Raw genomic sequence first — 25,059 nt, 5'->3', positions numbered from 1 at the left:
CTTACACATATACACTGTAGGTTGTGCCATTCTGTGGGGTTTTTCTAAAGGAGCTAAGTGAAGCGTTGGATGGCACAGCAAGCATCATCAGCCTCAAACCGTCTCCTGATAACACGGAATACTCGATAGAGGTGCAGAAAACACCCGCAATCATTCGCAAAAATACACAGATCTGATAAAACTGACACTACATTACATATTTGATATCCTGTTAGTATAATCCATCTTGCACTGCTGTTTCTGCCTCCAGTTTGTGTCCGATTACAGCGGCCAGCGCAATTACTTGTCTCGATCTGGCCCAGATGGGCTCCATGTGCCAGAGAAGGAAGCTACTGTGAGCAACATCCTTCAGATTATCAGGTATGTGCATGCTTAATGACTAAAGCGATGGTGTTTGACACAGTCGTCTCTCCTGTTCTTTACTTTATCCGTCTGTTTGACTCGACTGTTCCTGCTCCTTAGATCTTGCAACCGGAGTTTAGAGGCAGAAGATCCTGATGACGCGTCCACCAGTCCGTCTTCTACTGGCCCGTCCCCCGCATCCAGAAACAACTCCTTCAAAGACCGCAGCCACAATCAGTTAGTTCAGTTTCTTCTCTCTCTCTCCCCCCCCCCCCCCCCCTTTTTTTTTTAGTGTGCCATCCAAGCTTTTGTTGTGAGATATTTCAGCATGCAGTGTCAGGTATGAGACCCTAGAAAAATGAGGTGTCTTGTTAAAGAATATCCCAGAATAGCATCTGTTTACCGTGACCGGGTCTTGATTCTTTCCAGTTGACGGATAGTGTGTATTTTAACGCAGTGTAAGGGATGTTCATGTAAGTAGTTTAAGGCATACAGGAGAAAGTATTAAATGGTACATAGCATGCGATCAAATTCACCAAGACCCAAGGACGTCATGAATCACTTGACTGGCTTTTATTTTTACTATTTGTCAACTGCCGATGAACTCTGCTTCATCATGCTGATGTGTTGATTTAATACAAAAAAAGCAACATTTTGCTGTTCTTTCTTTTTCTTTTTGACTTTTATTTTGACTTCCTGCTCTCACGTTGCACAAAAGTTAGTAATACTCATGCTCTCACTTTACCATTGTGTTATTTTACATTTTTGGTTACGTTTTTGTCCCTCTATTATGGCAGCCTGAAGATTGTATTGTTTAGCACTGTGACCCTTTCTATCAAAGGTCTGTTTCCAAAATTGGATTCTTTATTTTGCTGGTCATTCACAGACAATGACTCATGGACACAGCAGAAGAATGTTATATACAGATTTATATCAGAACTGCGAATACTGCCATGCTGTGAGGGCTTGGCTTTGCTGGTAGCGCAGTTCTGAGCAAAATCACAATAGATGCAGTGCATTCATTAGCTTGCTTACAAATGTGCAGCTACAACAGCCTCTGTTGAAGCAAACAAGGCACTGCAATGTAGCGATAGACAAAAGTTTAACATTTAACAAAGCCACTAAGCTTTAATGATTAATGCACAGCTATTTTAAATGTAGGGGATATCCTCAAGTGCCAAGTAGGCTGGATGTTCACCAAAGTCTTATTTTGTATTAGTGCGCAGTTTTCTTTCATAAACACCAGCGCGAGATAACGGGTTTGTGAAGGAACACATTTGCAGATTGTTACTGAGATGAAGTGATGTTGACATGAAATCTGTGTGGGGCAGAGTTTAAAAAAAATAGATAACAGGTTAGTTTCCTGTCAGGACAGGAAGGAACAGAGTTCTGGTTGTTGTCAGCATTCTGGTGGCAGGTAGCTAATAACAAAGGCTGGAATTTAGAGGACGTAGAAAGTCATTTAATTCCAGCTGTGATCTGTTATGTTTGCAGTCAGGAAACCTGGACCATTTTATGTGTTTGTAAACTGTTTTCTCAGATTCAGACAAATTATTCGATGTTAGCACAGAATTTGGAGTTCATAGCTTCATAGTGTGTATCTTTCTTAAACATAGACTACAGTTTCAAAAAAATCACCTTTCTTCTGTGTTCTGGATCTTTTTCCCACCAGCACCCACTTAAAAAAAAGACCTCAAAAAACTATTGAAAACTCTTTATGCGTTCTTTTTTTCGTCTCACATCCTCTCTTCGTTCTTTGTTTCCTGCTCCCCTTCTAGTTCCCTTTCATTTAAGACGACTCCAGAAAAAAAACATGTTTTGTAAGTTGTTTCACAGTATAAGTTACTGGAATTTGAACAATGCTTGCTATCATCAGTATGTTTCAGATTACGGTTTAATTAGAAGCATGAGCAGTGACTAATGCATGGTACTTTTTTCTTCTTTTTTTTTTTGCTTGATCAAGCCAATGCTTGCAGGATAGGTTCAGTTTCTGTTTGGTTCTTCTTAGTTGAGATGCAGGTCATTTCTTATGTCTGATTGAATTGCTTTTTAAAAATAAAATGAGTCCTATGAATACTGAGATGTGCATTTGGAAAATCGCCTCGGAAATCAGCATGCAAAAACTTTAAAAGACGCAAAAATCTTTGGCTCTTAAACTTTCTTTCCAAACCCATCTAACCCCTGTCTGTCTTCAGATTCTCGGTCGGAGACTTGTCGGATTCAGATGGTGACTTGTCTACCGAGCCGGTGGTGAAAGAAGTGGAGTTTCAGGGGACCGAGGAGACGCACAGAGCTTTTAGCCATGGCACGGAGCTCATTCCCTGGTAAGAGGCTCAAGCACACATGCAAACACATCCAGCTGTTGGTGCCTCAGCAGACGTGCGACAAACTCTTGTTTTTTTTCCAGGTATGTGCTGTCACTACAACCAGAAATTTACCAGTTTCTGCTGCAGGGCGCTACGGTCATTCATTACGACCAGGACGGCCATGGCAGTGCTCGCTGTCTGCTACGTCTACAGCCTGATAATACAACACTCACTTGGGGTAAATTGCAAGAGTTTAGTATTAAGAAATTTGACCTTATCTTCTACTGAGTTATTCAGCAACCTCGTTCTTCATGAGTCATATAGGATTCCAGTTTACCAGTGTAAGGGGGTGTGGGAGGCTTGATACGCTGAAATCACTGCATCAAACCTTCCTTTTCTCAGAACTTTTTTAGCATGTTTATACCTCAAACAGACGAGACCAATTTCCTCTCTCGTTGTTTCTCTTTAAACAGATTTAAAGGGCATTATAAAAAAAAGTATATTTTTTTATTTTAAATGTGCTTTACGTGTTTATCTACAGAATAAAAGCCTCAGTTTAAACTGCTTGTAAATTTGTGCATTCATGCAAGGGCTCTTCAATTTCCGTTTGCCGTTACAGCAGCTCAAACAGTCATAAATATGTTGATTTACGGCAGGTAAACCTCAAAGCGGAGGCCCTTCCCCTGCAGAGCAACCACTGGGATTGGGGCAGCCTGTAGTGGCTGGGCTAGCAGAAGGCCTGCTGGACCTGGGAATAGTGAAGGTTTGTCATAAAAAGAAATATTTTTTTGGTTTTGTAGATTTTAAAAACCCAGATTAGCTTTCAAGTTCATAACTTTGTGTTTATTTGAATGTGCAGGCAGTGTTTCTGGGCCATCAGGGTGTCGATGTTCATGCTGTATGTTTGCAAAACAAGCTGAGTCAGATGACAGTGGAGGAGAATGGCCTCAGCCTTCTGTATGGTCTGAGTACCACAGACAATAGGTTGGTGCCTTTTTATAATCTATTAGGATTCAAATGCACTTTTATATAGAGTTACTGTTACACTGCTAAAACATTTTCATTTTACTTAAAACTAACTAATCTCCTGACTGATGCCATTAGACTTCTGCACTTTGTGGCCCCCAATCACACGGCACAAATGCTCTACAAGGGCCTGTCGGAGTTGGTGAATGCAACCAGGAAATTAAAGAAGTTTCCTGACCAAAGGTTGCAGTGGCTGAGGAAGCAGTATGTCAGTTTGTATCAGGTAAAACTCTAAAAGTACATGTCTCTCTCCCATCAATTTTTTAATGATTATTATTGACACTGACTGTATTTTATAAGCCTGTAAAAATGTTCAGCACACAAAGAAGGATGGAGGAGTTGGATGGATGAAAAGAAGTGGTGTGTGTTTAATTAACAGTAACATTTGTATTCATCTATTCTAGGAGGACGGCAGGTATGAAGGCCCTACACTAGCCCACGCCATTGAGCTTTTTGGGGGTCGGAGGTGGAATATGGGTACGGGTGGTGGAGACAAGGTTGGAGCCCAGAAGAACAACCCCCTGTCGAATGAGAAAGCCAAGAAGAAGAAGAAGGTTCTTGTCAGGGTCAGTAATTTGACCTTTTGCTGTAGTCATGGATGCTAACTTTAGGTTTTAGGTTTTTCACAGACTCATTTTTGACATCGGTCTTTTTTTCCTCACACCTTTAACAGGGAGACAGTGGGGATGCAACCGATGACGAGATGGTTTCCAGGAAAACACGGAGCTGTAAAGAAGGACTGTATCGAAACGGTCCAGAGTCTGACAGCATCGACCAAGAAGATCCAGGTGATGTTACCTCACTCATGGTAACATGTAGAAGTTACAAGGCCAGATCAGTTTAATTGGTGTTTTCTAGAAACCCGACCAAATGCTTCAGATCTTATAATTTTCTGTCTGTGTGACCGATCTTTATTCACACTCAACACTCTTTGGCTCCACAGAAGACAGCATCCCCGGATCACTCTCCCTCACATCCAGTAAAAGCCCCGGATTGCTATCCTCTTCCTCTTCCTCCTCCTCTTCCTCCAGCATGGCAGGGTCCAACCCGACCCGTCCGCAGTCTTCTCCAATCCTTTCGGGAAATGCTAAATCCCAGCCAGGGTATGTGAAAAATGACTGTAGCGGGGCACGTTTGACCCCACTGACGTCTAACACTTTATTTTTTCCATCCCAGCGAATATATGTTTCCTTTTCTTTGGGGCCTGCAGGGCATGGAGCAGCAGATCGTGGCACGGCCGGGGTAAAGGCTGTTTCAAAGGCTTTCAGAATCTCATGATTTCTGACAGCACAATGAGCTTCATCGAGTTTGTCGAGCTTTTCAAATCATTCAGGTAAATGATCTGATCTTGTGTTTCTTACATTTCTTACATGTTTCCAAAGCAGAGGAAGAGATGTCGGCCGTGCTGGCTTCATTCAGTTCAAGTTCTGACTATTTAAATATAACTTCTGTTTTATTTAAAAATGCATTTTTCCAGCTAAGTGTAATGACTCATTGTTCACATATGCTGTATGTCATATCACATACTGCACATGCCCTGTGCAGTGCTTTTGGAGCTCAGGCCCTCTTGTTATATAACTACTGTTCTTATCAATAGTAGCTAAAGACAGTGATAAAACATATGCAATAAAAAATACCTCTCAAGGTTATCGTGCCAAGGGCATTTTCCAAGCATTCTTCATAATATTTAGCTTGCATGAATTCTTCCCCAGTCAAATGGATGGACATACATCTTTCGCCCAGACAAGCAAAGGATTGTTTTAATTTTAGCCCCTCTGCATTTCTTAGATTGCAGAGTGTCCTCTCATCTGCTGCCCTCTTGGGCAACTCTTCAAACTCTCTCTTGTAAAAGAAATTTAGAGGCAAATAAATGTATTTCTGATTGGGTGGCCGCCTCCTCCCCAGTTCAAGTGGCATGGCTGCAAAGCTGAAAATTAAAGAAGAGCTATTGTTCTGATTTACATATTTTTTCCCCTAGACTCTAGAGTAGCTTTGCATGATTCACAATTTGAATTAATCCTTATATCTTACTCTTGGAGCAACTCCCAAGTTCATCTTCTGTCTGACACAAGCTTCTCTCCCCTGACCATATTAGGGATATCCACACTTATTGACATTATACAGATAAGCCAGAGCTTTTGGCTCACAGGGATTGCTTGCGTCTACACTTACTATTTGAAACTCATGATTTGAGAATCTTCCATTGTGACGGTATATTTATAAAAAACCCTTTATATAATAATTTAATTTAATATACTAGGGGCATGGGGACATGATGTGCTGCTAAAACTGGACTCCACTCTGTAATTTGTTTTTCAACAGTATCCGAAGCAGGAAGGACCTGAAGGAGCTGTTTGACACCTTTGCTGTCCCCTGCAGTCGCTCAAGCCCAGAATCATGTCCTGTTTACACCAACCTCAGGATAGATGACAAAGACACAGGACTGCAGCCAGACCTTGGTAAAAGATCAAAGAGAAGTTACAGAAGTCAAAAACATACACACCTCTTTCTCTTTTACTCTAAATCTCTCCCTCTCCTCTGTAGATTTGCTAACTCGTAACGGGTCGGATCTCGGCCTGTTTATCCGGACCAGGCAGCAGATGTCCGACAACCAGAAGCAGATTTCAGATGCCATCGCAGCAGCCAGCATTGTGACCAACGGGACGGGGGTGGAGAACGCGTCATTAGGCGTCTTGGGACTGGCTATCCCTCAGCTCAATGACTTTTTAGTCAACTGTCAGAGAGAGAACCTGAGCTACGATGAGATTCTCAGTATTATACAAGTAAAGTCTGGATTCTTAAATTCACATTCTCAAATCATCTTTATGGTTAGGGGGAAAGATGAAGGAAGAAAAAGAAGGGAAAAGGAACTCACCAATTTTTTCTCTTGCAGAAATTTGAGCCTTCATCAAGCATGAGACAAATGGGGTGGATGTCATTTGAAGGTTTTGCAAGGTATAGAAAAATAGGAGTTATCATAGATCATTATACTTCAAAGTGCATGAAAATGTAAATGTATAGAGCACAACATAAAAGTTGTCACTGTTGTAGGAAGCCTGAGGGGGTAGCTCTTGATAAGTGCTAAACTTCTACCGACTCCCTTTTGGACTTTAAACATTTATTTACACCATAATGAGTTTGTGTATCGCTGATACAGCCTCAGTGATGCATTTTGCTTTTATATTTTATTTTTATTTTCTTTCTTTAACATGCTTCATTGCATGTTGTTGGCATCTTTCTCTTTATATCAGGTTCCTGATGGACAAGGACAACTTTGCTTCACGTAATGAGGAATCTCAGATGAATCCAGAGGAGCTGCAATACCCTCTGTCTTACTACTACATCGAGTCTTCTCATAACACCTATCTGACTGGGCACCAGCTCAAAGGAGAGTCCTCTGTTGAGCTCTACAGCCACGTAAGCCGGATCGTTTTTTAACCAAGCCCGCTGAGATTGTGCGGTTTGTTGAAAACTGCCGCTTACTTGTGAACGTCTCGTTTGCTTAGGTGCTCCTGCAAGGCTGTAGGAGCGTCGAGTTGGACTGCTGGGACGGAGACGATGGCATGCCTGTTATTTACCACGGCCACACACTCACCACTAAGATACCCTTTAAGGTTTGAAATGCACATGAATAATTTAATTCATAAAGGGGAAATAGATTGTTGGGGCATCAGTCGCTGGCTCTCTGCTTCCATACCTCATCCCATTGACTCGGTGGAAGCCTCTAGAACAAAATCTGTATCTTTAAACACAAGTGCTCTCTTATGATAGACTCAGGGGTGACGGATCCAGAGAGGAATCCCAGAAAGTCAAACGAATTGTGTCAGCGTTATTTATTTTATGTAATCTGATTTGGGGCCTACAGCTGCATCTAATTTGAAGCTGTTACCCAAAGCTGTTTGAGTTTTATTGTTACATATTTGACTTGCAGTGCTTTTATCGACAATTTCTTCCTTTTCATCTTCTCTCCCGTGGTCCTTCAGGATGTGGTGGAAGCAATTAACCGGTCTGCGTTTGTCAATTCTGATATGCCCGTCATCCTGTCCATAGAGAACCACTGCTCCCTTCCTCAGCAACGAAAGATGGCTGAAATCTTCAAGGTATGAAGGCAGCCTAGTCCTGTCTCTGTCCTTAGAGTTACTGTGTTTCTTGTGTGTCTTTAATTTAATTTTGCAGTTACTGATTAGTAAGCGAGACAGATGAGAATGCCACTGAGCAGTAAAAAACAAAAACTTCTTTTCAATTGGATTGGACATCTCATAGCGTGACTGTGAGGTAACTTATAAATTCACCCAATTAGAAGCTTCGTCTGTCTTTGTTTAAATCTCAGAGCGACACTAATTTGTGGCAGAGGGAAAAATAAACAATAATAAAATAAAAGGAACTAAAATCCTTAGTTTGGCAGCCATGCTCCTTGTTCAGCTATTCTATCCTTTATATTTAGGGAATAACGTTCCCTTTCAAGTAGGCTTGTTTGTTGTGCGACTCCACTCATTTGATTTCCTTGACCCTTGTTTTTTTTTCCAGCTGTTCTGGGCATTCAAACTGGCCAACGTCCAGACGCTTGCTTTTATGAACTTCAGGGCGCAAATGACCCTTTCATCTTCTTCTTCTTCGTCTTTTTTTTTCTAAATTATGAAGCCCACAGATATCTTGGCACGACAGCTATATCGTGGAATATCATTGTGCTTTCATCTCGCAAAACTTCCGAGCGTTTCATCCTCCTTGGAGACTGACTTCTGAGTAGCTTGATAAAGGAAATTCTTTTATCTGCAGACAGCTCTGTGCCTCAGGCCAGCTAACATCACCATGGTTTTGTTTACTTGTAATGTTGTTTTGGATGGATAAAATTACTTTATTTGTATTTGGAAGATTCTTCCGCAGCCTCTGAATTCCATCCTTTCACTTGATACTTTTCTTAGCACTCGACTTGACTTTCCTGATGGTGTGGTTTTTGTTAATTTTTTCTGTTTTTAAACTAGACTGTGTTCGGCGAACGCCTTGTGACGCGCTTCCTTTTCGAAAGCGACTTCAACGATGACCCTCATTTACCATCGCCGCTGCAGCTTCGAGGGAGGATACTGCTCAAGAACAAGAAACTCAAAGCCCATCAGGCACCGGTGGACATACTCAAGCAGAAGGTGAAGAAGAAACGCATCTTCCTCACACATTTGTGTCAGCAAAACTTGTTCAAATTTCATAAATAATATAAGAACCTTCCAGGTAGCTCCAGAGCCTTAAACATCTATCATTGTTTGTCATTAGAGTGCAGTCAAACATCAATAATGGATGGAGCTGTGCTAAAAGGTTCACCCCATCATAACTTTCAAGCAAGAAAAATGCTTATATCTACAGTATAGATGCTGTGTGCATAGGCACTTATATATATGCTTTCAAAGTAGAATTTTCTATTTTTTTTATTAGTATTTTTATTTTAACCCCTTTCCCAGGCTCACCAGCTCGCCCACATGCAAGCCCAAGCAAGCAATGGGTCTCCAGGAGTGACTTCACCCAACAATCATGCCAATGAGGAAGAGGAAGAAGAAGAAGACGACTATGATTATGATTATGAGTCTCTATCAGATGGTAATGAAACCCGCATTGTGGTGTGTGATCAGAAACGTCTAGAATTCAATTGAAGTGTGCGACTTATCAGATTTCTACATCCTTTCAGACTTAACTAGTGCACGACTTACTCATAGATTCTTGTGTTGTAAGCTTTAAATCGGTTTCTGTTCACTAGGTTTTTCTGTTTCTCTTCTTTTTAACACTTAATTCTCGTTTTATTTTGACACCCTGTTCTTACTCCCTCACCCTTCCTATTTTATCTTGCTTGTTTTCCACTTAGCTGATGGCCTCGCTGCCTCTACTGCCTCGTATGGTCTTGAAGGTAAATGCGCACCTATGATGTGCCTTTCTAAGTATTTCCTTCTGCTTTTTTTCCTTTTCTTTTACAGATTCATGCTGTTCTTCAAAAATTAACCACTGAAATTTCCCTTATTACTGTTTACCAATTGCTACATAACATACTATATTCAGTTGGGTTTTAAGACAATGTTATGATTGTTGGTGCAAATTTACAGCACTGTGCAAAAGTCTTCAGCGACCCCTCTTTTTAAAAAATATTTTGCTTCTTTTAATTTGTTAAAGTAATCTTGAGCAATAGTTCTCAGGATCTTCCAAAACTGGATGAAATTATGAACACAGAAAAATATTGTCAGATTCTGATCCACCATGTAATTTCATCTTGAGTGTCTGATCGGCAGCGACTTCATTTTTTAGCATGATAATGATCCCAAACACACTGCCTGTGCAGTAAAAGCAGGCCTAGATAGAAAAACACACCGTGGAACACCAACAGTCATGGATTGGTCTCCCCAGAGTTTACACCTCAACATGTGTGGGAGCAGTGTGGTATCATTTTGACAAAGAACATAACAAAAGGCAGAAACACCAAAGAAAAGCTTTGAATGTCCTTCAAGAAGCCTGGAGAACTATTCCTGAAAAGTACTTAGTATTTGGTATGACTACCTCTAACTTTCAAGTTTATTAGAACTGTACAAACTACATTTGTGTCTTATATAAATGGTAAATGGCCTGTATTTATATAGCGCTTTACTAGTCCCTAAGGACTCCAAAGCACTTTACACATCCAGTCATCCACCCATTCACGCACACATTCACACACTGGTGATGGCAAGCTACATTGTAGCCACAGCCACCCTGGGGCGCATTGACAGAGGCGAGGCTGCAGGACACTGGCACCACTGGGCCCTCCGACCAATATAGCGTATTTCTATTTCTATTTGCATGTTTAAAAAAATCACCCTTTTTCCCCCTGGCAAAATATAAAGAAATGATGGGTGGCTCGACACTTTTGCACTGCACTTTAGCTGCTGATCTCGTCTATTGCGGCCGAATAACTAGACACAAGGGTTGGAAAGCATTGGTATGAAACATGCGCTGCTGTGCTGCATCGCTGCTTTGGACGTACTCCTATATTTTCCTGCATTCCTGTTGTAGCTGCTAGCTTTCTTCAGATAGTGCTGTAGTGTAACCATCTTCCATGGTAACAAGCATTTCAAAATTTCACTGTTACATAATATCTGGAACCCAGGAAAAGAAATACTCCATCCAGTCCATTTGATATCAAAGAATTGTTTGACAGAAACGAGGAAGAATAATGTGGTAGTAGTGTCAGCCTGAGCGATCAGGCAAAACATTCTGCCTCAGGCACCACTGACAAATAAGGGCAGCCATCTGTAGCGCAGATATTCACTGTTCACTCGGGTACTATTCAGGTCCTGCTTTATAGTTATTTTAATTCATAGTTTTGTGAGGGATTACCTGATTATTTGAATCGGCTGTAGATTGCTAACGAAGGATGATTAGTGAGTGATCAGGAGTGTTTGTTATGATGTAGACTTGTTTTTATTGCTCTTATGTAATTTCGATAGCATCCCAACCTCCCAGCTTGCCTCCATACTTACGCCATGTTTCCCTGGAAGCAATATCAATATGTAGCCTGTGACTAGATACTGTTTACTGCAGTACACAGAATTTTTTTCCTCAGTTGTATAGATGCAGTGCTTGGACGGGACAGCATGTTAAAAAGAGAAAAACATATTTTTTATATGTGATCAAACAATATACGGTCAGCATTATGTCTCTTTCTCCCACAAACGCATCACCTCCCTTCCTCCATCCCTCCGTACTGTATTTGTCCATGACCTCGCCAGTGGCTGGGCAGGCTCATCAGGGAAACAAAACAAAGCCATCTGGTTTCTCAGGCCCTGCGCTGCCCCTGCACTAAACAACAGACCAGGGGAAACTACCCTGTCCCAGTCCCAACACTGCTCGCTCCTAATTCCTCCACTATGCTCGTCTCAGTCACAGGAACTTACTGGTCATGGACCAATTTAAAAATCAAAAACAAACCCATCTCTCTCATCTGAACTCTTTAGATTGATTAAACCTTGCTTCTTAATACCTAGTGCCGCTGTTATGTAATTTCAGACGCTGGATGTTAAAATTGGCAAGCGAACAATTCCCGCCCCAGCCTGACGTCTTCATTTCACCATACACATTTGGCACATGCACAGGCCCCGCTAATACAAACACTTTTGAACTAAGCTGCCAACTTGCCACCCTCTCCCGATAAGTAGTGGCTCCCCTCCAGTCACCGTCTGGTCCAGCTCACTTCTCTGGCTGCTGTCTATAGCTTAAATATTCAGTGTCAGCTCCTTCTGATAAACAGTTGTTTCTTTTTGTTCTTTTTCTAAAGAAGAAGATGTCAAGAATTGAACACGTTGTCTGTGATAAAAAGCGTCTGCATTTTCAAGTTTGTTGTGGTTTTGGCTGCGATTAATGAGTAGGAGGAATGGGAAGAACTCCCCTGCTGTTGCTCCTGTTTACAGTTGAGAGACATCGCTTTAAATATTAGTAGGAAGGGGCCTTTGTGCGCTTTAGCTTCGGTGCTCCTGAACCGTGCGAGTAGTCAGCAGAGATTTACGAGGTGACGAGTTTCAGCTAAAACTAAAAATTCTTCTTTTAATTGTTCCCAGCTGTGAAGCGGGTCAGCGTGGACAGTCAGTCATCAGTATGATATAAATGCTTTTATTAAGTTTTTAATGAGTGGCCAGAATGACTTGAAACAGGTAAATCTAACGGCCACTCTGTTCTCTGAGAAAACAAGAAAAATCCTCATTTAAGTTGCTTTTGTTTTTTCAAGCAGTAGATTCCCAGATGATAAATATTCTTCTTCCCTTCTTCCCTTGCATGCTATGTCTTATTGGTGATTTAATGTACACTATATCAGGAGCAGCTCCAGTGCACAAATGTTATTTATGGATCTTTGACAGGCCAGTTTCTGCCTTAAATATACTTGCCTGCTTTGACCGATGAAAAATACGAATCTGGGATGGTGCATTTAGTATACTTTCATTATCAGAGTCCATATTGCAAGCATTAGCACAGATTTTGCTTTCTTGATTGACAGGCATAAGGCTCGCTAATTTTGGTGGCTGCTTGTTGCCGTACAGTCAGCTCGGTGTAAAGCTCAGGTGTCACTAAAACCCGTTTTTTTTGCCTGTCCTCTTCTGTATAGATAATATACTTGATGACAAGCCAGAAGGCAAGAGTTCGGCCGAGAAAGAAGAGCAACCTGCTGATGAAATACCCAAAAGGATGAAGAAAGCTGATAGCACTACACAGAGCAAAGGAAAGGTAGAGATATAAATGTACCTAATCTCAAGGAAAGTTGCCCTTCGTGCTGCTTCCTTTAAAAGAAATTCCTATAAGATTGATTATGTCAGATTACTGAAAAAGAAAGGTTCAGTTAGGTTAGGTTCAGAGTGTGGTTCAGCCTCTGATTCAGCACTACATTTACACTTATATAGTGAAATGTTAGCAGTGCTCTCCATGTCCCGTGTGTGTCTGCACCTGTAGGTGTTCGACATGGAGCTCGGCGAGGAGTTCTACCTTCCCCAGAATAAGAAGGAGAGTCGACAGATCGCCCAGGAGCTGTCCGACCTCGTCATCTACTGCCAGGCTGTGAAATTCCCTGGTAGGGATCGTTCCGTCTCTTTGCCAAACAGATCTCCCTGTTCCCTTGAATTTCATTAGAACAGACTTTTCTTTATCTTTACTATACATGCCGTCTCCTTTTATCCACCGATATTCTGCTTTCACCTCTCTCCTTTTAATTTCTAAATGCTGTGTATTTCATTTCTCTTTTTTTCTGGATCTTGTCCCACCCTAATCCACTCCCATGTTATATTTAAGAGGTCAAACCTTTCCCCGTGTTTTCAGACATCCAATATCCCTGTGTTACACTCCATTCCTATCCCACACAGGACACCCACTAAGATGATGAATCATCTTCCTCCCATGGAAAAGATACAGTTACTTAGTTTTGCTGTTATTCCCCGGACGGCACAACAACACAAGTTATTTTACGCCGGACAGTAAGAAATTGTTTTGCGGATGTCCTGATGGATGAGTACAGTTCAAATTCAAACCCAGGGTCTTCGTCGTGTCATGTCATGTCGCCCTTGTAGCTCTCATGCACTTTCATTGCCTTGCAATAAGTAGAAAGTGAGAAATGCTTGAGTTGGCTTCAAATTTCTTTTTCTTTCCTTTTAAAAAAAAATGTGCTTATAAAACATCTTATCTCGCCCGTTTACGGGAATCTGCCCTGATTGCATGCTTGCATTTATCTCGAAAAGATTTCTCTTTGTCCCTTAAACATCAACCTCTTATCGCCTCTTCCCTCGAGCGTCCTCTTCTGTTTGTCTCCTCTTTTCTTTAACTGACATCTGCCCTTATAAACTTGCCTGTGTTTCCACTGGTATTCTGTTTGTTTACCGTTTCCAGGGACCCGAGATATGAGAAAGAGGCAGTAGGGCAAGTGGTCCAATTCGGACAGGCAGCAGACTGGTTGCAGCTTTGTGTAGTCGGGAGTGATTTTTAGCTGAACGGGCCACTTATGTACAAGTGTCTGAATCAATTTAAAAACACTCACCATTCATAAAATGAAAAGGGCATTTCTCATCTGAAGTATTTTCAGAAGGGAGACTAGAGTACTGTTGCTAAATAAGAAGTAGGACAACATCATTTGCATGCTATTCCTCTCCACTGATAGATGATTAATTTCATGGCCTTAATGGCAAACAACTTTTGAGTTGCTTTACAGAACATGAAGCCCAAAATATAGATTATAAAACACCTTTTTATGGCAGATGTAAGTTTTCAAATTAAATTCCCTTCAAGTGAATACTGAAAGAAAATGGCTCTGATATGTTTTGGTTTTTTCAAGCAAATTACGATTAAGAAGAGACTCTTGGGATACTTGTGGTGTCTCTAGTCTGTCTGCCTTTCATTAATGACTCGTCTCTTCTGTCTGCTTCCTCTGTGTGGGAACCCAGGCCTTTCTACTTTGTCTCCGGCTGGCTCTAGCAGGGGGAAGGACCGAGGAAAGAGCAGGAAGTCCATATTTGGCACGGCTCCTTCTCGCAGCAGTGCAACAGGGGAGGTCACGACCCAGAGCCGCACCCCTGGGAAAGGTGAGCCTGGCCCGAGGAACTCGGCGTTAGCAGAGGTTTATGTGTGCGGGTGCATATGGGAAACATGAAACACGATGTAAAACTGCCAAAGTTTTTAGTTAATGCTGTTTTATCCTAACTTAAATCATGTAGGACCCACATCACTTAATGGAGAAGTTTTCATGGCCTTTAAAAGTGTCTCTGTCCCTCAGGTGGTTCGGAGCGACTCAGCTGGGAGGAGCAGCAAACGTCTCCTGTCCTCAACCCCTCCACCTCACTCAGCGCCATCATCCGCACACCAAAGTGTTACCACATCTCCTCCGTCAACGAGAACGCCGCCAAGCGCCTGTGCCGCCGTTACTCTCAAAAGCTCATCCAGCACACGGAGTGCCAGCTGCTCAGAACCTACCCGGCGGCCACCAGGATCGACTCAACCAACCCCAACCCTCTGCTTTTCTGGCAGCATGGCATCCAGTTGGTGGCACTCAATTATCAGACTGATGGTGAGCGTATGTCTGTATGAAGGGCCGTTCACTTCTGACAAACAGCACTTCAGAATTTAATATAACACTGTAATAGCCAGAGGATGATAAAGAAGAAATGACAGTTTTATCATTTTATTGCAGCCCTTTTCTTTTTTTCTTTTTTTTTTTTACAGCGGTGAAAAAAAAAAATTCATATTAGGTTTGGTGAGACTTTTCGTGCATGCTCTCACTTAAACGTGGATGTTTTGTTTAAAGGAAAATCTCTTGTCTTCTACAACAGCAAATAGACAAGAACGATTTCAAATTGTCAAACAACTGACAGTATCCAAACGACGTAGCGCTCTTTATGACCTGTTTTAGAAAAACGTACTCTCTGTATCCTCCCCAGACCTGCCCATGCAGTTGAACACGGCGCTATTTGAGGCCAACGGTGGATGTGGCTACGTACTGAAGCCGGCAGTGTTATGGGACCGTAGCTGTCCACTTTATCAGCAGTTCTGTCCGATGGAGCGGGATGTGGAGAAAATGAGCCCTGCTGTCTACTCCCTCACAGTGAGTTAGGAAGAATGTCCTCTTCACCCTTCAGCCCTGAACTTTGCTCGACATTACATGCCACAGCTACGTGTTAGAGCTCAAACACCTGACATAGTCATATCCAACATTAAACAGTCTTGTCAGCTGCCTAGTACAAATGCAGACAGGTCTCGGTAGCAGGTAGTCGTCAGGTGAGCACACAGCAAGCGAGTGAGTGTCATGCCCACTCAGGTGGACCCACATCTGAAGCTACTGAAGCCTAAAGCCTACATGTGAGTTCAACTGAGGACCTGATAATGGCTGAATTTCCAGTTTGCATTTTAAGTATTCATAAATATTCCATAAATAAATCCATATGAATTTGTTACATCCTTTTCAATCTTCATCTACTGTATATGGTGCAGTTTTTGAACTCTCTAGGCCTTTAAAACTTAAAACTCACCGACATACCTGCATATTTGCAGTGCATTAAGGTGCTCAATATATTAATAATATAATGAGTATAAATATGCTAAGATGCTTAAGGGTTTGCCACTGAAGTTACATTTTTACAAAACTGTTAAATGAAGTAAAATTAATATCAGTGCACATTTTGATGGTATATCTTTACTTACTGTTTGTGGGTCTCATACAGGTTTGTTATAACTCAAAAAAGGCTTAATCTTAATAATTGGTAGATTTTTATTTTACTGCTTTTAATTACAATAAAGTCAAAGTAATTTGTATATATATTTGTTATCTTAAATGATATCATACACATTGAAATGTTTAGTTTGTGTGTGTGTATATTGGAGAATTAGGTAACTTTAAGAAATGGTAAAAGAACGTTAAATACATTTTTATATTCTTGGGTCGTCTAATAGTCTTTAACGATATGACACCTCCGCTGCTCTTTTCTGCTCAGATTGTGTCCGGGCAGAACGTTTGTCCCAGTAACAGTGCCGGCAGCCCCTGCATCGAGCTGGATGTTCTGGGCATGCCCATCGACAGCTGCCACTTCCGTACCAAACCGATCCACCGCAACACCCTCAACCCCATGTGGAACGAACACTTTCAGTTCACTGTGCATTTTGAAGAGATGTGTTTCCTGCGATTTGCCGTGGTGGAGAACAACAGTTCCCAGACCACAGCTCAGAGGACTCTCCCACTTAAAGCCCTCAAACCAGGTACAAATACCAGATAATGTACATCTGATAAAACTTTGTCTCCAGGCTGTAGATGGGACTTTTATACACCAATAAAAATATGATGTAATCAGTCTATTTCAAACCACTAAAAGGTTTTCAAGACCGTTTAATTTTTTGTTTTTATGTGTTTGTGTTGTAGGTTACAGACATGTACAGTTGAGAACACAGCACAACGAGTCTCTTGAAGTCTCCAGCTTATTTATCTACAGCCACAGAACAGAGGAAGGTCCAGCAGGGGGCGCTACTGCCTCATCTTTGGTAAGATTTATTCAGGTTTGCTGCTTTTAAGAAAAACTGTAGATCAGATTCGACTTCTTCGTGTTACTGTAATTTTAAGAAACTTCTTTAAGGCGCACTAAATAATGCTTTGCAATCCAAATAAATTCAGAGAAAGTGGAGAAAGTAAGAGGGAGCATCTGGCATTCAGTGTGTTTTTATAATGACCTGCTGCCTTACATCTCTCTGACTCTCAAAACAGCTGTTCAGTTCTGAGGAGAAGCATGCGTCCCAGCAGCACAGGGTGACGGTGCACTGCGCTCCCGGTCCTGAACCCTTCACTGTTTTCTGTGTTACTGAGCAGACCACCGCCAAACAGCTGCTGGACGTGGTCAGTGCTGTAGAATCTGTAGAGCATTTATAAAGGCTGCAGTCACGGGAGTCACACACTTTTAAGCTTTATCTCTCTTCTCTACAGGTTGTGGGGTCAGCGGGAAACCCATCCGAATACTTTTTGTGTGAGGAGAAGGTTCCCCTGTTGAAGGAACGCAGCGAGGTGAAGCGCTGCCCGCAGCACCGAGCTCTAGCACCTGAGGAGGAGGTGGTCAGGGTGGTGTCCAGCTGGAACACTGAGGAGGGATATGTGAGGAGACTGTGCCTCAAAACTAGAGAGGAGGTACACATGTTTAGTATATGCAGTTAGAGTAATAAGCGGTTTCTCAAAAGCTTTTGTGAAGGCTATTTTGCAGACTCTGGCTCCCCCTTGTGGTTGTGTCATGCACTGTTTGACTGTTACTGTTGCTTTTAATTGCTGCAGAACTTGAATGAGAAGAACACGGTGGTGGAGGGAGAGGAGGAGGTGACTGTGGCAGGCAGAGAAGGAGGTGGAGGAGGAGGAGGAGGGGAGGATGATATGTTCTTTGTCCAGGTCCATGAAGTTTCACCCGAACAGCCTCACACTGTCATCAAAGCTCCACGCTACAGCACGGCTCAGGATATCATACAGCAGGTGAGTCCAGGAAAAACAAACACATTATATAAACAAGCATGAGTCACAGCAGAAAGCACATCCTAATATTTTCAATTTTCTTTGTTTTTTGGCCAGACTCTGTCAAAGGCTAAGTATTCCTACAGTATCCTCGCTAACCCCAATCCATGCGACTACGTGTTGATGGAGGAAGTGACCAAGGACGTCGGCTCTAAGAAGTCCTCGTCCACCAAGCCTCTTCAGCGAGTGCTGCTGGATCACGAGTGTGTCTACCAAGCTCAGAGCCGCTGGCGGGGCGCGGGAAAGTTTATTCTTAAACTCAAAGAGCAGGTAGCTCTGAGCACGACGACCAATTTCTAGTCCTAGAGACTCTTTAGGTTTTTTTCTTAGTTTTATTTAATATTTATGTTTATTGTAGCAATACTTTTAAAGAACATTTTTGTTTTTTTGCTTTCCTTGTGCACATCCACAAAGGAGACCGTTTTATATGTGCAACTTTGCTCTCAGCCACCATCTTTCTAACATGCTGTTCTTTCTGGGGATGCAGCGATACATCGGGCGAACATCTATATTGGTGATAACAGCCTTGTTGTATCAGCCAATAGGATGACCAATATAACTCAACTGATATTTATCTGCTGAGTTGCATCCTTTTTAATAGTGATGAAGAGCCAGAAGGCCAAATGGGTGTTAAAAACATCAGTATGAGTGTTGGCCCAGAGTTTGATAATCGCTGCATGCCTAGTTCCTGCTCAGTACGCTGTTGCTTGCTCACCAATGTGTTTTAGCATGCTTAATTGCCTACATGAAATAACCCGTTCCTGTGACCTTTATTTCCCAAATCTTTCATCTGTTTTGTGCTTTTGTGATTTCCTTTGTAGTGTTTTCCATCTGCTTTGTTACTAATATGCTTATGTAACTCTATGCTCTGTACATTTTAATGCTTTTAGCGTTTTATCTATTTGTCATCGTTTTGCGCTCGATTTTTGTTTGTTTTGTTTTTTTCTCGCTCTGACAGCCTGGAAATAATGTGTTTAAATGTCCTGCCTTGCTAAATAAAGGTCTAATGCCTCTGTAAGCTCTATTTGTTTAAGTTTTTTCGTCTGTCTTGAGACAAAATGTGATCTGAAGAAATAGAAAAAAGTAAAGGGGATCATGTACATTGGTGTTTTCTCAGCTCTTATGAGTCTGCTCAGGCTTTATTGGCACATTTCTTATGCTGTAAATGCATCTCTTTTACACGGATTCACTTCTGTTTCCAGGTGGTGAGGGAGGACAAAAAGAAAGTCATTTCCTTTGCCAGTGAGCTCAAGAAGCTGACTAGTCGCAGCCGCAGCATGACAACTGGCAGCGGAGTGGATGGCCCTGCCCAGAGTAAGGATGATAGAGCTGCATGCTGTGTGGCTCTGACAGAGCTCCAGGAGTGAGGCTCACACTCTGCCTGCCGTGTTTGCATGGAAAAGCAACAGAGGTACCGTATGTCATCTCTAACCTCTAACATTCGAGAAGTAGAACTCAGTGTGAGTGGGAAAAATTGCCACTATTTTTGAAAAGTACAAGCAGAGTTTGGATGGGATAGATTTAAAATTGTTGATGGATTATAGGTGTCATGTAAGTACAATGCAAAAACCAAACAAAAATATGGTAGCTCTCAGGGTGATCGACCTTTCTTTTAAAGTGCCTTACACTCTTCTTATTATTATAGTTTTTTTAAAGTCTCCCAATTGAGATTTTGGATGATACTTATTTTTTTTTAATGTTTTAATCTTTCAAAAGTTTTATGGAAAATTAAAGTCATGATAATAATAATGATAATGATAATAATAAAAAAACAGGCTATTTATTAACTCCAAATCTGCTCCAGGCTGCAGGATCTTCTGACTCACGTCTCCAAAGTGATCTGCAGAGTTTTTGTTCAAAAAAAGAAATAAAGTGAAAATGAATGGAAGCATATTCATTTTTAATCTAACTCCACCATTAAAACTCTAAGTGTAAGTGGTGTTTTTATCCTGTGTCGAGCTTCTTCTTGTACCTGAACCTGAACAAATTTAACGTGAAATTGAGGCTAATAAATGAATAAAAAATAAATAAAATCCCTGCAATAAATAGAAACATTACAGTGTATACACTCACTGGATGTACTTCGTCTGCTGCACCAGACACTAGACTGGCTATTGTGTTATCATTATGAGGAAGATGAATGCTGTGGTAGCCTGTACCTGTCAGGTTTAGTCTCACAGAGGCATCATCAAAATGCAAACGCCGCTCATAACTGTGGCAGTCTGCATTGCAGTGATAGGTAATTACATTTCTGATAGGTTGATCACCTGTCATCGTGTGATGACGTCACTGTTTCTGACAATGACGCCCAGTGTGTATTCTTGACATTTAACAAATGTCTGGAACTTTTTTTCCCCCCTTCATAAAACAATTGCAGTGCCCTTTTGAAATTTTTTGTCATTCAGATCCTGTCTTCTTCTTCTTCTTACCTACTTTTGCAGGCTTATTGCTGGATTCATTAGCAGTTTATCATCACAGCTAGGTTAGCAGATGTGTGTTAAAACAGCAGAAATGTGTATTTCATGACCCAAATGAGAGGCTATGCATGAGAGAACTACAGAAACGTGATCAAATATTGCTCAACAGGGCAACACAGTCATTCTCCTTCATTTAGGATTGCGTTTTTAACGTCATTGCTGTTTTCTCATTGGGACTGAACCCTCTCATACTTCATTCTAAAAGTAGTAACAATACTCCCCTTGTAAGGACTTTGAAGTAAATTAATCCTAATTACAGACTATGCTACAAAGAAGGGTCATACAGTACAAGGCTAAGTGGCAATTGTCACCATCGGTCAGCTGTAGAAGACGTGTTTAATCAGCACCCTCAATTGCGACTTTCAATTTAAAACAGATTTAAAAAAGTAGCCCTGAAGAAGCAAAACCATGTGACAAATGTGCAGGTGATGCACAATAATATGCTAACTGGAACGCAGAAAAAGATTTGTATTTGTGCTTGTGGTCATTTTTGCAGTTTACTTCAAAGTCTGTTGTTTTAAAACCCCTTACAGTCTAATATTGAAACGGCAGCCATTTTTCACATTTTTAACAGAAGATCACTTTGCGGTGTAGCAACAATTCATTGTGGTTGTGTTATTAACAAGTGTTGTGTTGTGTCTTTCTTTAAACTCTTTTTTTTTTTTTTTAACTAAATATTGAAAAACAGAAACATGAAAATAGATCCTATTTCCTCTTCAGGGTACCTGTCTGCAGCTGCAGGTCTGAGGGCATGGGTGACAGAGGGCAGGGTGGGGGCTGGAAGGTTCCTACAGGCCTCCTCCAACTCTTTCAGAGAGGAGCTCCTATCTGTCCACCTTCCCACCTCTTCTCTGACCCCTTCAGCCTGGAAGCTTTACCTCCTCAGGAACTGGAAGACCCACAAATGAGTTCTAGACACAGAGAGACTTGCATTGACTACTTCTTAACTTGGAGAATTTCTCTTTTCACAAGGTGTTTTCAGTGATGGTCTCGTGCATTGTCGGGTTCTGAGATTCCCTCCTGTCAAAGTCTTGAAGGAATCCAATCCTACCCTGTGTTAAATGAGCAAGTGAAGGACAGGATTCAGTCCAGGCTCTGTTACTGGGTTAGGTGACAGGTAATGAGCCCCTTTTGCTTGGGAGGAGATTGGCGAGCCCACCCGCTGTCATCCAAGTCATCCACGAGGACTGTGATGGTCGTGGGCTGGTAGCTCAGCTCCTCTTGGGGCAGCTGTTTTTATTGAAGTCCGCTGGGACATGAAATGGCAAACTGTCCCTCATATTTCAAATAAATAAGAGAGGATAAAAAAGATTCCTGTGTCACATACAGAGAATAATTCTGGCTTTGATGGTTGCTAAATTGCCATTGGATTTATTGAAATAGTAAAACACAAAGTATTTGGAGTATTTATTTTCCCTTTTCAAGGACTATTAAATCTCCACAAGTGACTACACGCCTTGTGCACTAGCATAATTGTTTGAATAAATCTTTTGTACAGTATGTTTAAAACAAAGAAGTAAAATCCACACTTGCTAGTAAATGTTAAAATGGACGAAGAGATGTAGGAGATTGTTGCTTCCTCAGGTATGGGCTCATTTGGTTGAGGGCATTGTGAAGGAGGCTGACAAGCTGGCTTGTTTGGTTCTTTCCCTACTGTTCCAGTTTCACAGTACTGTAAGAGCACATTTTGGGGCAGTGCAGATGAGCAAAGCTCACAGAAAGACGCAGCAAATGTGAGGATAAAGAATCGGAGGCTTCTATTCTATTTAAATGTCGTAAAAATGGAAGCAGTTTATCGGACACTACCGTATTTGCCCTAAATAGTCGATATATGAGGAGCGTTTTAAGGCAGTGTAGGCACACACTATTATATTCTGCAAATGCAAATGTGGAGCAACTTCTCACTGTTTTGGTAAAGTTGTCTTGTGTCGGTTTAAAATGTTGCAACACTGCCTCCAACATTTGATGATTTTGTGGCTGTATCTCTGAGGATGATCTGCTTTGTTTTACAGAGTATCTTATTGCTCACATCATTGTGCACGAATATCAACCATATCTCACCTTGTCAGCCAAACTGAGCAGCTTAAAAAGTTAAAAATGTTTATATATGAATATATATACATTACTATATATATATTTAAAATGTAATTTAAACATGGGGTATTGCTTTTTAATAGTGTGAATACAATGCGATCACCAGAACTGTTTGTTAACCTTTTTTGTGCAACAGTAAGCTTTCTGAATATTTACATTGTTAAATGCAAAACTGGTGGAGCCCAAAACATAGTTACAAATTTAGTCAGACAGTCATTACTTCAGAGATTGTTCAAATATGGACATTTCCTCTGTTGGACCTAATTGAGTATTTCCTGCAAATTCCTACATTATTTTATTGGTGCAATGATGGTTGTAGTGCTAAGATCCTTTGGAGAGCATCCCGGTCTTCTTCAAACAATGTTTTGCACTTTTCGTTTTCCTTTTGGTGTCGTCATCAATGTTTTTGTGTTACTGTCTAATTAGTGACAGCGACTTGATTGTTATGGTTAGAACTGCTTCTGTCTTGTTATGTCGTTGTATTTATTACTTTCAATTTCAGCCCAGTCACAAATTTAGTTTTAAAGAAAGCACAAGTACATTTTGGGGGAGTTTTTTGTCAGACTTATAGGTATGTATTCCGTGTTCCCCAACAGAATTGAATGTTCGTAATGCAATTGATTGGTTTTTCTTTATTTATTGGTCTGGACTTACTGTCCTTGATTTTAAGAGCAGCATCTTTATAGATATTTAATGTAAGTAATGACTAGATTTTTTTTTCTTTCTTCTGCACATCTAAATCTACATTCAAAATTCATTTGGTGCCACTTTTCTCTTTTAATTAGCGACATTTCAATATTTTAGGACTAATAGTAACTTTTTATTTTACTTCCTCCCATTTGGTTAATGACGTTACCAAATATACATTAAAAAATAATAACATTAAGATGTAAAACGACATGATACATCTTGATTATTACCCAAAAAGGAGCCGTGACACAAAATCAAGTCCATCATCAAGACTCAAGAACACAGACCTGCTGTATTAGGGTTATTTTATTTCTCCATTTAAAATTTTCACTCAGAAAAATCACTTTTGAGTCTCTTTATTGAAAGCTGTTTCAATTCATTCCTGCTTACTCAGCTTTAGGCTTATTATAAATCCTGCTTTTATAAAAATGGAATCATTTTTTTTTACCAATATTCCAGAATACTAAAAATTTAACAAACTAGAATTATTTGTTTAAAGAAGCTTAAAAACCTTTCAAAAAACGCTTAATGCCAAGTAATGAGTTATAGTTTTAGTGCAATAGTGAAGATCTGTTATTCTTCATCTTTTTAATACCTACAAACGACTGACATGTTCCACTTTAACTCATACTTTCAACTTGTGACCATCAATTAATGGGTTAAATTTGACCTGATTAATATTAATCACATGCATGGATTATGTTTTGTTGGGAGTAAGGGAGTAGGGTGGGACCTAAGGCTTATGATATTTAAGGTAGATGAGACTGTGATCCCAGAAACCACAACTCTATATCGGTGATAATTAAGCTGCAATCCTTTAATCCAGTCAGGCTTTTGTTACTCTAACTGTTTCTAATTTAAACTTTGGATAAAAAAAAAAGCCATTACGCGAAGCAAAACCTAATCTTTCACGAAATGGTCATTACAACTACATGCCTGGATGAAAGCGATATCAGCTCTAATAAGCGTGTGAAATCCACAGTGATTCCACACAGGAAGGGACATTTTCAGTTTTAAATCTGAGTTATAACACCACCACATCTTGTTTCCTTTTTTTCTCTAACCTCTAGACCTCGTTTCTGAATGTAACTGTTCTTAACCTGAGACAAATGTGTGTTTGAAGTTATTTATTTGAATGTGAAGCCCTGGTTGGCATTTGTGTTGTTTATGCGTAAGTTCCTGTAAGTAGTTATTAGTGTTTGTTTATTTATTTCAGTATGTGAGAGGGTGAACTCTACTGCCCTGACTTTACTCAAACGTATTTAGATATGTAAAGAAATATTTTACTGTAAAATATTTAGTGTATTATTCATACTTATGGCATGTTATTCTGCAGTATGCAGCAGCATTTTATTTTCCATAACTGTGGACTAAATCTGACAATTTGAGACTTTATTTTACATTTTGGTGTATTCATTATATCCACGTGTATGCTGTCAAGCTATGTTTTGATTGTTAGCACTTTCCATAAGTGGTCCACTATACACTTTAACATCCGCTCTCTGTGTTATGCCATGACTGTCAAGTGAACATTTGTCTATTTACTTGAATTTACTTTAAATGGATGGTAATCGGTGGATTTTATTTTTTGTCATATGAATCACAATAAAAA

The 25,059-nt window shown here is 40.7% G+C and overlaps 1 protein-coding gene across 11 annotated transcripts in view; it reads left to right on the top strand.

Moving 5' to 3' along the window:
- plce1 (phospholipase C, epsilon 1) overlaps positions 1 to 25,059 on the top strand; it is a 91,247-nt gene extending 66,188 nt beyond the window's left edge. For 6 of the 11 annotated variants that reach the window (XM_080873962.1, XM_080873963.1, XM_080873964.1 and 3 more), the window contains 35 exons: positions 21 to 131; positions 251 to 360; positions 463 to 579; positions 2,121 to 2,162; positions 2,538 to 2,666; positions 2,750 to 2,886; positions 3,305 to 3,411; positions 3,508 to 3,632; positions 3,753 to 3,897; positions 4,079 to 4,240; positions 4,348 to 4,462; positions 4,618 to 4,777; positions 4,885 to 5,007; positions 5,997 to 6,133; positions 6,219 to 6,457; positions 6,568 to 6,629; positions 6,926 to 7,091; positions 7,181 to 7,288; positions 7,658 to 7,774; positions 8,657 to 8,815; positions 9,125 to 9,260; positions 9,523 to 9,564; positions 12,781 to 12,899; positions 13,122 to 13,239; positions 14,600 to 14,737; positions 14,929 to 15,219; positions 15,590 to 15,753; positions 16,640 to 16,901; positions 17,062 to 17,180; positions 17,401 to 17,529; positions 17,617 to 17,814; positions 17,956 to 18,147; positions 18,244 to 18,456; positions 19,389 to 19,500; positions 21,384 to 25,059. In XM_080873962.1, the coding sequence (XP_080730088.1) occupies positions 21 to 131; positions 251 to 360; positions 463 to 579; positions 2,121 to 2,162; positions 2,538 to 2,666; positions 2,750 to 2,886; positions 3,305 to 3,411; positions 3,508 to 3,632; positions 3,753 to 3,897; positions 4,079 to 4,240; positions 4,348 to 4,462; positions 4,618 to 4,777; positions 4,885 to 5,007; positions 5,997 to 6,133; positions 6,219 to 6,457; positions 6,568 to 6,629; positions 6,926 to 7,091; positions 7,181 to 7,288; positions 7,658 to 7,774; positions 8,657 to 8,815; positions 9,125 to 9,260; positions 9,523 to 9,564; positions 12,781 to 12,899; positions 13,122 to 13,239; positions 14,600 to 14,737; positions 14,929 to 15,219; positions 15,590 to 15,753; positions 16,640 to 16,901; positions 17,062 to 17,180; positions 17,401 to 17,529; positions 17,617 to 17,814; positions 17,956 to 18,147; positions 18,244 to 18,456; positions 19,389 to 19,500; positions 21,384 to 21,571 (4,992 nt within the window). In that variant the 3' untranslated portion in view covers positions 21,572 to 25,059. Of the gene's footprint in view, positions 1 to 20; positions 132 to 250; positions 361 to 462; positions 580 to 2,120; positions 2,163 to 2,537; positions 2,667 to 2,749; positions 2,887 to 3,304; positions 3,412 to 3,507; positions 3,633 to 3,752; positions 3,898 to 4,078; positions 4,241 to 4,347; positions 4,463 to 4,617; positions 4,778 to 4,884; positions 5,008 to 5,996; positions 6,134 to 6,218; positions 6,458 to 6,567; positions 6,630 to 6,925; positions 7,092 to 7,180; positions 7,289 to 7,657; positions 7,775 to 8,656; positions 8,816 to 9,124; positions 9,261 to 9,522; positions 9,565 to 12,780; positions 12,900 to 13,121; positions 13,240 to 14,599; positions 14,738 to 14,928; positions 15,220 to 15,589; positions 15,754 to 16,639; positions 16,902 to 17,061; positions 17,181 to 17,400; positions 17,530 to 17,616; positions 17,815 to 17,955; positions 18,148 to 18,243; positions 18,457 to 19,388; positions 19,598 to 21,351 lie in introns of all 11 variants that reach the window. The other 5 variants (XM_080873965.1, XM_080873966.1, XM_080873961.1 and 2 more) reach the window with 5 other exon arrangements.

This window comes from Rhamphochromis sp. 'chilingali', assembly GCF_963969265.1.
Source record: "Rhamphochromis sp. 'chilingali' genome assembly, chromosome: 22".
NCBI lineage: Eukaryota > Metazoa > Chordata > Actinopteri > Cichliformes > Cichlidae > Rhamphochromis > Rhamphochromis sp. 'chilingali'.
This window is presented reverse-complemented; position numbering and strand designations above follow the sequence as displayed.